Genomic DNA, 13,869 nt, shown 5'->3' on the forward strand with positions numbered 1-13,869 from the left:
CCACTTGGCCTTGCTGAGGAAAAGCATCTCGTCAGAGGTTTATGCATTTGTCTGAGCCAGGTCTCCGAGTCCGGGCAGACTAATAGAGGCATCTGGCCGTGGAGGTGCTTCGATGGGCCTCACTGCGTCCTCACACTCAGTCAGCCGACCCTAATCTCCCAGAACCTCTCACTTCTAAATGAGTCTGGCCTTGGGACTGTGACATGAGCACATATTACACACACAATCACTCACACATGTAACACTGGTGCTGAGCAAAACACACCGGATACACATGAACAGATGCCCCTGGACACAGGCGTGTAAAAGCCCCTCCACCTCTTCTTCATAACAACAAGATATCCAGACTGAGAGAGACACAATATGACTAAAAATGATGTGTCCTGTCTCCTTGTGGTCTTTTTCTGTCTCTTTGTAGTTGTTTTGCATTTATTTGTAATTGTGGTGGTTCTGTGTCTCTTTGAAGTTGTTTTGTGTTTCTCTGTTGTTGTCTTTGTGTCTTTCTGTAGTCATCTTATGTCTATTTGTAGTTTTTTAATATCTCCTCGTAGTTTTTTTAAGTCTCTTTTTTATTGATTTGTGTCTCTTTGTAGTCAATGTATGTCTCTTTGTAGTTGTTTTTTGTCTCTGAAGACATTTTATTTCTCATTGCATTTGTTTTATCTGTGTAGTCAGTTTATGTCATTTTGAAGTCACATTGTGTTTCTCTGTAGTTGATTTTGTGAGTTTTTTTGCCCCTTTGTAGTTATTTTGCATTTCTTTAGTTGCTTTATGTCTCTTTGTAGTTGTTCTGCATCTTTTTTTAGTTGTTTGACTGTCCAACAAAAGATGTTAACAGTAACTTCAAACAAATTCTCTGGATCCACGGGCCCCCTGGGCCTACCCCAGGTGGGTCCATTCAATGATCTATGCTTTAGGATACACAAAGAGAAAGATGAGTGGTACATCTCTTAGCATACACATTTGTACGCTAATGCTGGCATTATGCAGCAGTGAGGAATGTTGTCCAGTCTTTTCTGTTAGATGAAGGAAACTTAGAGGACAAGATGCAAACATCAAGATGCTTCACAGAGCTGATCCCCTCTAACTCTGGCTCTCAAATCTTCTGTTCAAAAACACGGTTCAAGGGAACCCACAGTAAATACAAATTCAGCTCAAGGTGAAATCTAGGATTCCTCTGTATGAGTGACTAAGTTTTTACCTGATTTAAATCAGAAGTTTGTTTAACAACGGGTGTCAAAATGAATCCCGGGCTCTGGAATGATTAATTTTTGCTATTTGATGTCATCAATGTCTGGCACTCATTTTTATTGCTTGTGCAGTCTATATTCCCCCAGTCCTGGCTAGAAACAGTGTTTGGGGAAAAAACAAACATCGCAGCAGAGTTCAGCATCAGGGCACACTTTCAACTCGTGTGCCAATTTGGAGAGAAGAGCCTTGTGTGGAATATAGAACAAGTCCAAATGACTTGTGTAGCACTGCAGATAGAAGAGGACGCGGGGGGGGGGGTGAAGCAGAGAGAGAGTGAAAGATTAGAGGACTGAAAACACTATTGTTGCTTCAAGTTTGTTCCAACATTGCCAAGAGGCTGTTAAGTGGGTGAAGATCTTTCTCAAAGCTCAGCAGCGAGAAGTACAGTGTCATTCATTTGCACTATAGTGTAAGCGAGACACAGACAGAAAACATTCAGAGAATTACAGACGTGTCACTTAATGATAAACAACTGACGTAAAGGGATAAGTTTTAATGGAGAGCAGGGACAGAGAGTACTTAGCAGCTCTCTTGTAGCTTTGAGTTTCCTCTGAAACTGATATAATGCAGCTGTAATGCACATCATCTTGTTTATTTACAATGAGGAGGATTGTAATAAGTGAGACCTGTAACTGGTGTAGATTTGCTTCAGGAAAGTTACAGTATGGTGTCCACTGGTTGTTCCATGTTCTGTGTAACAATGCATTTTGGATCATTATTTTGGGTTACAAAGTGGTGATGATATGTATCATGGAGCTGAAAACTTGATTGCAATAATAGGCACATTTTTACAATTTGTCTCCCAAGCTGTGAGAGGTTTCTTTTTGAGTGAGCTGCAGTCAGTGAAATGAAGTTTGGGCTCATTTTGACTGATGAATAGTTTTGGTGCTTTCGGCCACTGCCAGTTTCCTGACTGACGGTACAGATGTTTGCCGTGACAACAAGCACCAGCTGTGTGTGTGACAGCTTAGACAGACTGATTTGAAAACTTAGCAGAAACTTCAGTTTCTCTCATTTTCCTCCAGATTGTCTCTTTTCTGGTCGTTTGCGCTCTCACAGAGCCATACAAAAGGGAATAACTGCTAACTTTCACTCAGATTGAAATATTTTGGATGGAAAGGTAAACAGACTTGCACAGTGTGTTTCTAGTCTTCCCACCACTCAAAGCACTTTTACACTTCATGTCACATTCACACATTCATACACTAGCAGGCAAGGCTACCTTACAAGGTGCCACCTGCTACTCAGTTTAAACATTCACACACACTCACTGCACCCATCTGGAGCAAATTAGGGCTTAGTGTCTTGCCCAAGGATACTTGAAGACTGGAGGAGCCGAGGAGCGAACCACTGACCTCGTGATTAGTGGATGACCTGCTCTACCTCTGAATATCCTCATTTTTTTTCTTCTCCAAAATCTGTTAAAAAAAAACTTTACTAATAACTTTTTTTGCACATTTAATGACTAAGAAGCAATAAATGAGAAATCTTATGCATTCACATGTTTCTTCCAGCGAAACTTTTTAGTTTAAAGTACATTATTATGAGTGCATTGCTACATCCCTATTATGCAGCAACACCATCAGGGCTATAACAGTCATCACTCAATGTCCCCTTTGTGGTTATTTTACTCTATCTGTGGAAATATTTGAACATGATAAGTACAGATTTAAGTGGTCCACAGGCTCGCACCAATTCATGCAGTATAATTTTATTGTTCAAGAGTGCTTTTAACCAGCTCATTTGAGATTTTTGTGCGACTGAGGACATCATCAATTGTTCTTTCTTTAGCAGGTCTTTGTATCCCACTGTCTTGTTTATATTGTTGAATTGCAAGTCAAGGCTTTTGTGCTCAGAGTTTATTTCACATCATGAATCAGTCTTTCTCCCCTCTCTGCTGTCTCTCTCACTCTCAATTCATTACCTTCATTGTGTTGACTATTCGTCAGAGGCAATATTGCTGTCAGTTTACGCCACCAAAGACCCACTTACACATCAACATTGTATTTTAAACTTTAGGTGAATATGTTTCTCTCTTTCTCCAGAGTGGTATGGCGTTGACGTATGATCCCACCGCGATGCAGAACGGGTAGGTTTTTTTTAAAATTTTTTCACAGATTTGCGAACTGTGTCTTCAACTTCAGATGTCTACTTTACTTTTAATTCACATTCCATGACAGAAATTTTTAAAACACCTGTTAATGAACCTCTACAGACCTTCCAACACCAGCAAAGCTGCACATACATCAGCCGACCACAAGCTTATAATATGCACAAAAGCACAAAAATGCACATGTATTCAAACAGATACAGGACACACGGGTCATTAACACACACACACACACACACACACACACTCTTTCTCTCTCTCTCTCTTTGTCTTACCCTGCCGCGCGCTCTTGCCCTCATTCTCACATCTGACTGGTGCAGATGGAGTATTTATTTATGCACCTATGCATACAAGCTGTCAGACATGTAGGTTTTGATTGCAGACAGGAAAGTTGGGCTGTGTTGCAGCGCCGCTGTAAGACTTTCGTCAGCCGAGGCTATCTGCAGTGCTCTCGGGCTGAATGCAGAGAGCCGAGCGTCTGCCTGTTTCAGGGGGAAATTGGAGATCGGTCCCGTATGCTAGGAATGCTGCTGGTGATGCGATCCCAGGAGACGCTTCCCTCCAGCTCTGTGTTTCTCTTCTCCTCCCTTTTTTTCGACTCAGTCATCCTTACTCTTTGTATCCCTACTTTCTTCTTTACTGTTGTCTCGTTGTTATCTCATTATCATTTACCTTCGTTATATCACCTGTAAGCCAGTCCTCTTTCGCTTGTCTGACCTCCTATGTTTTCTTTCAACATCTTTCCAAGTCTTTCTTTTCTTCCTTCTTTTCTTCATTGTTGTGTAGACTAATCCCTTTGTCCCTCTAATTCCTCCTCTCCATTTCCAAGCAGATGATTTTCTTTCAGTCATCTCTGGTGTGTGTATGTGTGCGTGCTCATGCATGTGTAACATGCATGCTCACACTAGAGCATCTGTGCACTAGCAGTGCTTAAGCCCTCTCAGACCTCTCCTCTGAGGTCAACGGAGCTCCTTCCGGCGAAGCGCTAAATGACTGTGAAATGCTAATGCAGCTAATTAGAGAGGCGAAAAAGCAGGGAGGAAAAGGGATTGAATAAAGGGAGGGCCGGGCGGGGTCAAGAGGAGGGCAAAGGCAAAAATAAAGTCAGCCCAAGGAGAGGGGAAGGGTACGAATCAATTACAGGTTTGCAAATCTTTCCAAGCTCGAGGACGGCTGGTTTCTAAGGTCTGATGCCAATCTGATGTTATTGGAAACATGTGGTCCAACCAACCAGACAGCTTTGGCTTACAGCCTGTCCTCTCTTTTATCAGGGAGACACAAAATTCACTTTCTCTGGCTCTCCTTTTCTCAATCTCCTCCGTGCTATCTGGTCTGTTTGCTGTCCTTTTGTTTCTCCATCTTCTTTCTGTTCTTACCTCTTACACTGTCTTTCTCTCTGTCTTCTCCTCCCTCCATTTCTCTTTGCCCACACACATGCACAAATATATTTAAGCATGCTCCCCCACATTTCTCTGGTAAAAAGTCACTGAGGTCGGCACTAAATCATTCGCTAATTTTTCAGGGCAAACTCCTGACAGTGTGGCTAGGTCACACTAGAGATTCACAGAGAGGTTTTAAATTCAATCTCGTAGTAATGTTCTGTTTGCAATTACATGTTTAGTGTATTGTTTAAACAGCCGTGCTGGAGTCCCTATTGACAGCGTGCTGCTCAGGGCTAATAGCCTCCATCAATAACCTTGGATCTGTCCCCTACCTACTATTTCTCTCTCTCAATACACATCACTCTAATGAAAAATACAATAAACACAATCAGAGACCCATATCGAATAACCCGGCTGCGTTCTCTCATTTGTATTCATCAGTGACAGTAATACAGTATCTCTAATCCGAGTCATACATTAATTGTACAGTCAAAAAGATGGATCTACACTGCTGCTACATGATCAGCAGATGAGGTTTTTTTTTTCTTGTTGATGATCACCACTTTGACAAACATGTTCCAGTTCTTTCTCCAACACTGATCAATCAGATGTACATCTGTTCAAAGTTGAAGTTCAAGTGGTGCATAAGGTTGAAACATATCATTAAATGCAGACATACAGTACTGTTGCTCAAAGAATAACATGCTATTAGAAAATATTTGCATGACCTAAGGAGGCATGCAGGTTATCCAGAGTTTAACCAGAGCTTAACCCTTTGAAACCAGAGGAAATTGGCTTGATTTGTTTGAGAATAATAGGCAATGAGAAACGGAAGAAGAAATGACCCCAAAATTAGCAAGAAATTTGTGGAAAAAAAAGTGCAAGAAAATTACCTGAAAATCTATAAAAAGAAAGAAAGAAAAAAACAAGGCAAACAAGATTATGTAAAATCATATAATTCTGTGATATAATTTTAAACATGTAATTATGATCATTATAAATTATTCCCTAGCTTTTTTTTGTTCCCTAGACATTTTCACTCGCTTTAAAAAATATTTTTCTAACTCTACTAATGTCTTGTAATATGTGGAACATTTCTTACCAAGTTGCTCACTGCATTTTCCCCATGCTTTTGAAAGAAATCACTCTTTGCCAAGGGTTTAGAGCTTTAGATACTAGTGAAAAGCAAAAGTTAAGGGGAAATCTAAGCTAAGCCAGTGTCAACATGCCTAGAACACACAATCAACCTGCGCATGAACCACAGCTGAACTTTTGCAAGTGAAAATATATAGCGCTAATAATTCATGAAATTTCTCTTTCTGGTGCCAGGGAAGTGGGCCATGTTTTGTTGTGGAAAAGTAGAGAGTAACCATTGTAGCTCTAGTCTTTATGCACTACTACCTTGGCTTCAACACACCAAGTAGAGCATAAAAATCCAACTGGGAGGCTGGATGTCCGTGTGAAGCACACTCACGCTCTGGAGCTTATCACAGGCGGTTGGAAACCAACTGCGGCCACGAGGCCAGGACTGCAAGAGTTTAAAAATACCTCAGGGTTTGCATCTCGCAGCTGAGTTCAGCAGCGCTCGTGCTATCACTGACCGAACAAACGTAATGCGAAGCAGAAAGTGCAATAACGGAGCAGGTGACCACCTCGGCAACCCATTTCACCCTTGAAATGAGATGTGTGCTGGTGTCACAGCAGAGTAGCACCAATCCATCTATGTTTTCCTGTCTCCGGCTGGTTGCTCAGCCTGGGCTGTCATCTCGGTTGTAAGAATAGAGTGGATGTTTTATATTCTATTATGTGTGATACAGATCTTTATGAATGAAATACGGGAGATTTTAAATAATGTGATATTTGGAATTGGCATAACCTTTGTAACTAACCAACAGGGTTTTTGTTTTTAAGTATGTTTCTCCCTCAATTAAGCAACAATTGATTTGCAGCATGCACCTTTTTAGCCAATCATGGCTATGTTAGAGATAGATAGGGGAGGGCTTCTCTCTGTCTCTGCCTCTCTCTTTCTCCCCTCCCTTGCTCCATTATTCAGTCAACAGACACTTTGGGATCGATCGGGCACAGCAACACGGCGGGGCGGATGAAACATGTCCTCTCTAGGTACACAATGATAAATAAAGCACTGCGAGCCACAGCATTCTGCCGCGGCAGGGTTGGGGGGGTGAAATGAAAAAAAAAAAAAATCTAGCAAAATCAGAAGGGCAAACAAAGATATAGAGGGAGAAGTAAATAGTCTAAAATGCAGATGTTACACATGCAGCTTTCTCTGCTGCAATATGTGTAGGTGAGAACATAAAGGGCAATATTGAGATATTTCACCCACTCACACATTAAGGTGGTAATTCATTATTATGCACAGCAGTGGCGCAGACTCCTTTGTAACATGATGTGTGCTCCGGTGCAGTGTCAAGTCTCATTCAAAGACATCTTTGATGGTGTGGCACGGAGTGAAGCTGCAATATTTATTGTTTCCATCACAGCCTTGAAGATGTCTGATCCATTTTGTCAGTGTTGTCTTGAAGTGCACTGGGTGGTTGAAAAAAAAGAGGTGATAAAGAATCATTTTAACCTTTGCATGCGGCTACATCTGGAGACCAAAAACTGTAAGAGCCGAAAACCTCTTGACTGATGTCGAACTGATGTTCTCAAAATTGTACTGTCCTCAAACATGCTCTCAGTTCAGCTTTGCTCACTTTAAATTTAGCAGTGTTAATAATATTGAAACTGAACCTTTTCTTCTTTGCTTCCATAGGTTTTACTCTTCGCCATACAGCATCTCTACTAATCGGATGATTGCACAGACGTCAATCACACCTTTCATCGCTGCCTCTCCTGTCTCTACATATCAGGTGGGTGGAACTTGTTTGAAGTTTACTGGGTCACACCGAGCTTTTAAATCTTGTACCGGCTCCAGACATTGATAGGGGCATCTTGAACAGCCCATTGGAAAATTGGCAGTCTCATAAAGGATTGTGTGTTTAGATTACTAACTCCACAACCATTCTGTTGATTTTCTATGAAATTTAAGGTACTTCAGTAAACTGTTTTGTCTTGTCTTCGCTGCTACACCAAAGCACAAGTTTAATATTGCATTCTGACTTTGCTATAGTTGGCTGGCCAGCCAACAGATTTAACAAAGCAACTAATGTTCAAAGTCAGGCACAGCTCCAATATGGCATCCCAAGGGCATTATAATGCAACCTGATAGCAATAGCGAAGTGAAGTTAACAACTCTTAGAGATACATGGGAATGAACCTTTAGTTTAGAAGTTGTAAAACAGCGGTTTTAAAGGATAAGTTATATTTTATATTTTTCTCAGTGTCAACAAATAAGATAAGACCAAAAGTAACAATAAATTAATCCTACTAACAAGTATTATCAGTGTATACAAAGCCTAATGGAGCGTAGTAGATATGTGTCGTAGAGCTCCCCTAAAAACAAATGAAGGAGACGCATCGTGTCACTTGCTCCTTCATTGCTGTGAGTATTTTGAGTCAGTCATCATCCTGCTGCTCAAAATACTCACAAGCACACTGAATGTGTATTAATCTGTACTTGAAAATAGTCCCCATCAAATGCAGTATTTTCTCTTGTTCATGTTTTGTTTCTTGCTAAAAACTACATTGCCCAGATGTTTAAGACAACAAATCAACATATCGTGTGTTTTGTGTCTTCTTTGGCAAATGACTTACATTTAAAATACAAGTGTAGGGAAATGGAGACAGAGTTTGTGGCCATGACTGTACAGAAATGTACAAAAAGAGAGATTTTGCTTGATGGATAGTAAAAATGGCAACCAGATGGTGATCGGGAGGCGAGAACGGAAAGACAGAAATTATTTAAAATGTGCTGGATTACACAGTATTTTCATATGTGTATTATTATCATGATATGAATATTTTATTTTTAAATATCATGGTTACTGTCCTTACCACTATACCGTGCCACCCCTATTGCAGTTGATCCCTTCCACAGTAGCTCTAGTCTCTGATTTAAAAATTAATTTCAAATTTGTTGAATTAACCACTATTTTCCACTATTGTGCTGTATGTAGTCCCTGGACACGTAGGTCAAACAGCTAGAGCTGTCTTTTCTCAGGGACTCTAACTCAGAAATTGACTTATCAGCTCTCTCCATTCAAGACAATTCTTAGTCTAGCAATGATAAAACACAGGCTTATATTGCAGTACTCCTCCCATCGATCTTTCATTCTTACCCACAAATCCTCCTTTTGTCTCTCTCTGTTCCCATGTGTCGCATCCTCTCTTTCTCCACACGCACAAACCATACCAATTCATGTCAAAGCTGGTTGGTGATGTAGCTGTGGTTCTTTGAGAGATTGAATCAGTACTTGATCCTCACTTTGTCAAACACATAGACTTTAAAACAAACATCGGTCCTCCCCCTCAGACTTTTTCTAGCATGAAACACTGCTGTAAACGAGACAAACAAATGCAAAGACACACCTCCAGCAGTGCAGAATTACACAAACAGAGAGTCACAAAATGCTTTTTTTAAGGAAAACACAAGGAGGATTTAACCTACCTTGCATTGCGTTAACTCCCCATAGACATATACAGGTAAGAGAACATGCACATGCACTTGTGTAATTACAGTATTTTACATGTGACAAAGGGGCCTTCAGGGACCTGTTCCTCCTCATGTTAGGGTTGGGCAGCAGGAGATGAAAGTGGTGATTTGTGGCCAAGACAGGCTTTGATGATGAAACCTCCACTGTGAAGCAGTAATTATTAGACTGTATTGCTCTCTGTGGTCTTCATATCCTCTTATAATTACAACATAACATACTGTATAGTGGACCCTCAGTTACGGCTGTAATATTCTTTAAGACACACTGCCGCAGGGACTGAAACTCTGAAATGGGCTTGTAAAGACTTGAGCTAATGATTAATTTTCTCTCTTCTCCTCTTTGGTTTTCTCATTTTCGCTCCCTTCCTGTCATTTCTGTCTTCCAATTGTCCTTCTTTATGTTCTCTCTTCCTCAATTCTTTATCCTTTTACAACAATCTTCTTTTTGATCTTCCCTTTCCTCTCATCTCTCCCTGACCTCCCTTCTGCATCCTCCTACTCATGCCCATCCCCCCATCTTCAATAACTTTATTTTTCTTACGTTCATGCTCTCCATCTTTCTATTTTCTTTGCAATATCATTGTCATCACTTCTACCTTTGCTGAATCTTCTCCTCTTTCCTCCTTTCTTCACAGGTCCAAAGTACATCTTGGATGCCACATCAACAGTATGTTATGCAACCTACAGTAAGTTTTTATGTTTTTTTTTAACTGGCCTCTTTTTGGGGTCATATGGTATCTTTTTTCTCAGTGGAGTAATTTTCTCAATTTTCCAGTACCTTTCACTGCCTCTTTTTACGCTACATTCCTGCTTGTCATCTCAGTGTATAAGCATATCTCAGCACTCACTCCTCATGCACCTCTTAGTCTGCTAATCTCAAAATATTCAGTGCTCATTGAAAACAAGTGAATGTCAATCATATTTACTGCCACAGGATCTATGAAACAAAAAATACAGTCATCATAGAAACCGTAGTTCTTGTTAATGCTATAATGATGGAGTAAGTCACAGAAAAATTGAACATAGTAAAAGAAAAATATCACACGGTTTGCAACAAATTGAGCATATGAGAGACAAACCAAGGTCTGATCAGGACCAAACAAACTTTAGCCCTGCATCTGAGTCTTACACTGCCGAATCAACCTGCGATTAACCTTTTTAAGCAGCTTGCAGAGCTCAGCGGAGCCGAGTCGGAAATCTATAATAAAAGGTTGCCCCCTGCTGGTTTAAAAAGGAACTACAGGAAAAGAGCCAAAGTCCAGTCCAGTGGTAAAGATAATACTGATATTAACACCAGTGTTAACATTTAACTATGCATCTTTTTATGATACATTTATTTTGTATTTATTTTTCTCGATTTTTGCAACACATGCTTTCAATTTTTAGTTTAATTTTCTCTCAGTATGTTGATGTTATGCACCATTACATCAAAGTCCCCCCCCAATCCTGGTGTGATTCTGTGGGAGTGACAAGATTTTATACAATTGTAACTTTGAGCCTCAGCTGATTTCCTGTCTGTCTGACACACAGTAACTGTATAAAATACATTATGTATAAAATCTCCAAATGCAGGATAGAGTTCTATCTCTAAGACGTGAACTATGTCATGAAATTTGGTGAAAGACCTCAGAAGTTTAATGGATAAGAAAAAGGATAGATTCATGTTGGGACCACACAATAACCTTGAAAATGCTTCAGATGAACAATAAACCTTAATCACCTCTTAAACATTTATTCATCAGTAGTTCACAGTTCCACCGGTTCTGCTCATCTACAGTGTACATTAGTAATTTTCTATTAACTCTGGAAAAAAATGTTGAACTAGCCTGTAAAACATCCACTTAATTTTATACTCTGGGTTTTAATTACACACCTGTTCGGGATGTCGTCTCCTCAGCCAGGGTTCATATGAAGGGGAAAAGACATGGGGAAAAAAAAGTCAATCATCAGAAAAGTGCACAATCCAATGAGGATTTCTGTGAACACCATGATCATAAAGGCAAGTTCCTTCAGACACAAAACATAATCTGGACAGACATGACAGCCCAGAATGACACCATCTCCTCAGTGTTTGTTTTTGTTTGTTTTGCTTGTTTGCTTTTTATGTCATAAGATTTACTGTACAGCTCCAGTTCTTATAGATATTTTTGCAATAAAATAAAGCTGGGACAAAGAGAGACAATAATCTGACAGATTTTGTCATCCAGATTTTTATCTAACCACTAAAAGTATGAATAAATTGTTTTCTTGCAAACATCTGTAGAATATTTTCTACCTGCAACATTCAGTTATGCTCCATTGAAACTGTCAGCTATAGGGGGGTGGAAGATAGAGGTAGCATGGACATGGTATATCAGCCGTGCACTGAGGAATTCCAGCAATACTCTCACAACACAATAGTTAAATTAGTTCCAAATTCTGCTGTGGTGCTCTCTTTCTATCTCACTTCCTCTTTATGTCTATCTGCCAACTCCTAAAAACATTCTGTTGTCATGTCTGATTAAAATTATGTCCGGGAGAGAGGATAATACCCTTCTGTAAATGTGTTTTCAAAACAAATGTCCCGTCTAATTATTTGGCAGGCCGCTTGATGTGACTGCACAAGACTTGGGAGAAGACGGGGAGAGATAGAGGAAAAGGGAGTCTAAGGGATAGGAGGAAGAGGAAAATAACTAAATGAGAGAGGCGAAAGGGAGAGAGGCAGGCGCAGGGAAAGCAGAGGAAAGAAGGGATTACAAAGAATAAATCGAGAACAAAGAAAAGAAAACAACTGCTGCAAAAGCATGTCTGGGCTGTGCAGCGCCCTGTTCCCCAGCCTTGTCTCTGCATAGTCAAAATCCCTGTTAGACAACAAAGGCGAAGGCTAGTCATTGTATTTCCTGGATACAGATGAGCTTGGCAAATTAAAGCTGCGTCAGGGAGGAAGACTAAGAGAGACACAGCGGCTTAATTCTGTTCCTATGGCAGCAGCGGCTTCCTCACTGCTGTGCCTCAGTTAATGACTGGTAACTTCGATTGATGGGGTGTGCTCATTGACACATTTAGGTTGATGCACGCGAGCACGCCTCTGCTAATCATCCAGTCGACAGTACATCATACAATTAGAGGTTTTGGGAGAATTTGCTGTGAGTGTCACTAATAAATGCAAACTAGTTTCACTGATACACACTTTACACACATTGGTTACTAAAGAAATGACTGCCTCTAATTAAAAGGTTACAGAGAAATATAAACAGTTCCCCAGGAATAGAGTGGTGCACATACATGCACTCTCACCACTATATTTACGCACACAGACACAAGCATAGGTATGCACTCGCAAATTAATTCACACACACCTATACACACAGTGAAGTGCCTTAAGGACTGTGTGTTTCCAAGCCTTGGTGGAATGCCCAGATTACTTGAACTCCCTGTCTTTACATCTTAATTAGTGAGAGGATGTCTTTGTGCATAATTACTCACAAATCCCCCTACAGGAAATGAATGCATTACCCTAACCATGCATGGCAAGAAAGAGAAGGAAAGGCGGCTTATTGGGGAGCGCTGTAATGAGACATCCAAAGAATTGGGATTTCAGATCTTCTTGAGTTAAATTGCTGTGTTAAACCCATTTGAGCAGACAAAGGGGGTGTAGAATGCATCTGAAGAAAGCACTGATCAGTACATATCTGAGCCTCCAAATAGTGCCCAATACCTGGCATGTTTCCTGTTTTTTTAATGCTGGGATCCTCTGTGAGCAGTATGCAAAAGCCATGCATGCATATGGAGGCATGTTTGCAACCCAGCAAAACCTGACTTTTTTGCTTTATGCTGTAAAATCTTGTTTGCTTTAAATGATCATTTTGTACAAACGTCTGCTTTTCAGACCACACTACTTGAGAGAGAACAAATAATGACGATTCACATTGTTCTGGGTGCTCACACACACACTCACTCACACACACACACACACACACACATACGCACATTCACATGCAAAGCTTCTGGCTTCCATTACACCAACAGCAGCTAGCAGTTTTCTCGATAAACGGGTGTCATTATAACTAATACTGTGTATGTGATGCTGCACAGTGCCGGCAGCGTTCTGCTAGTCAGCGTCACTTGTCTACTGGAAAAATGACAGCAGAAGAAGAACGGAGGAGAGGAAGAGAGGAGGGAGTTCAAAGTTGAAGCAGATCTTGTATTTTTCTCTCTCCTGCCCTCAGGGGGAAAGATAACTGTCTGTCTTCCGTATTCATATATTGCTTACCCAAAAAAAACCATCTGATACATGAAAATATTAATACATTTACACACTCTACCACATATAATTACACATTCATTACACAGCGACTAATGCTTAATGTCTGCATGCAGACACACAGAGATAACAAGTTTAACACTTGTACAGCTGTAAATCAGAGCAGACAATTAGTCATTGTGGGTTTTGTTTTTTGCTTTATGCAGCTTTCTCTCTGTGTGGAAGCCTGCTGTGAGATTGGGTGAAGTGAGAGAAAGAGAAAGGGAGGATG

The 13,869-nt window shown here is 40.4% G+C and overlaps 1 protein-coding gene across 2 annotated transcripts in view; it reads left to right on the top strand.

The window, feature by feature from the left end:
• LOC121945586 (RNA-binding motif, single-stranded-interacting protein 3-like) overlaps window positions 1–13,869 on the top strand; it is a 142,060-nt gene that overhangs the window by 120,718 nt on the left and 7,473 nt on the right. For both annotated transcript variants that reach the window (XM_042489832.1, XM_042489833.1), the window contains exons 8-10: window positions 3,297–3,340; window positions 7,517–7,613; window positions 9,991–10,041. In XM_042489832.1, coding sequence (XP_042345766.1) covers window positions 3,297–3,340; window positions 7,517–7,613; window positions 9,991–10,041 — 192 coding nt within the window. The remainder of the gene's footprint in view (window positions 1–3,296; window positions 3,341–7,516; window positions 7,614–9,990; window positions 10,042–13,869) is intronic.

This window comes from Plectropomus leopardus, chromosome 7 (assembly GCF_008729295.1).
Source record: "Plectropomus leopardus isolate mb chromosome 7, YSFRI_Pleo_2.0, whole genome shotgun sequence".
Taxonomy (NCBI): domain Eukaryota; kingdom Metazoa; phylum Chordata; class Actinopteri; order Perciformes; family Serranidae; genus Plectropomus; species Plectropomus leopardus.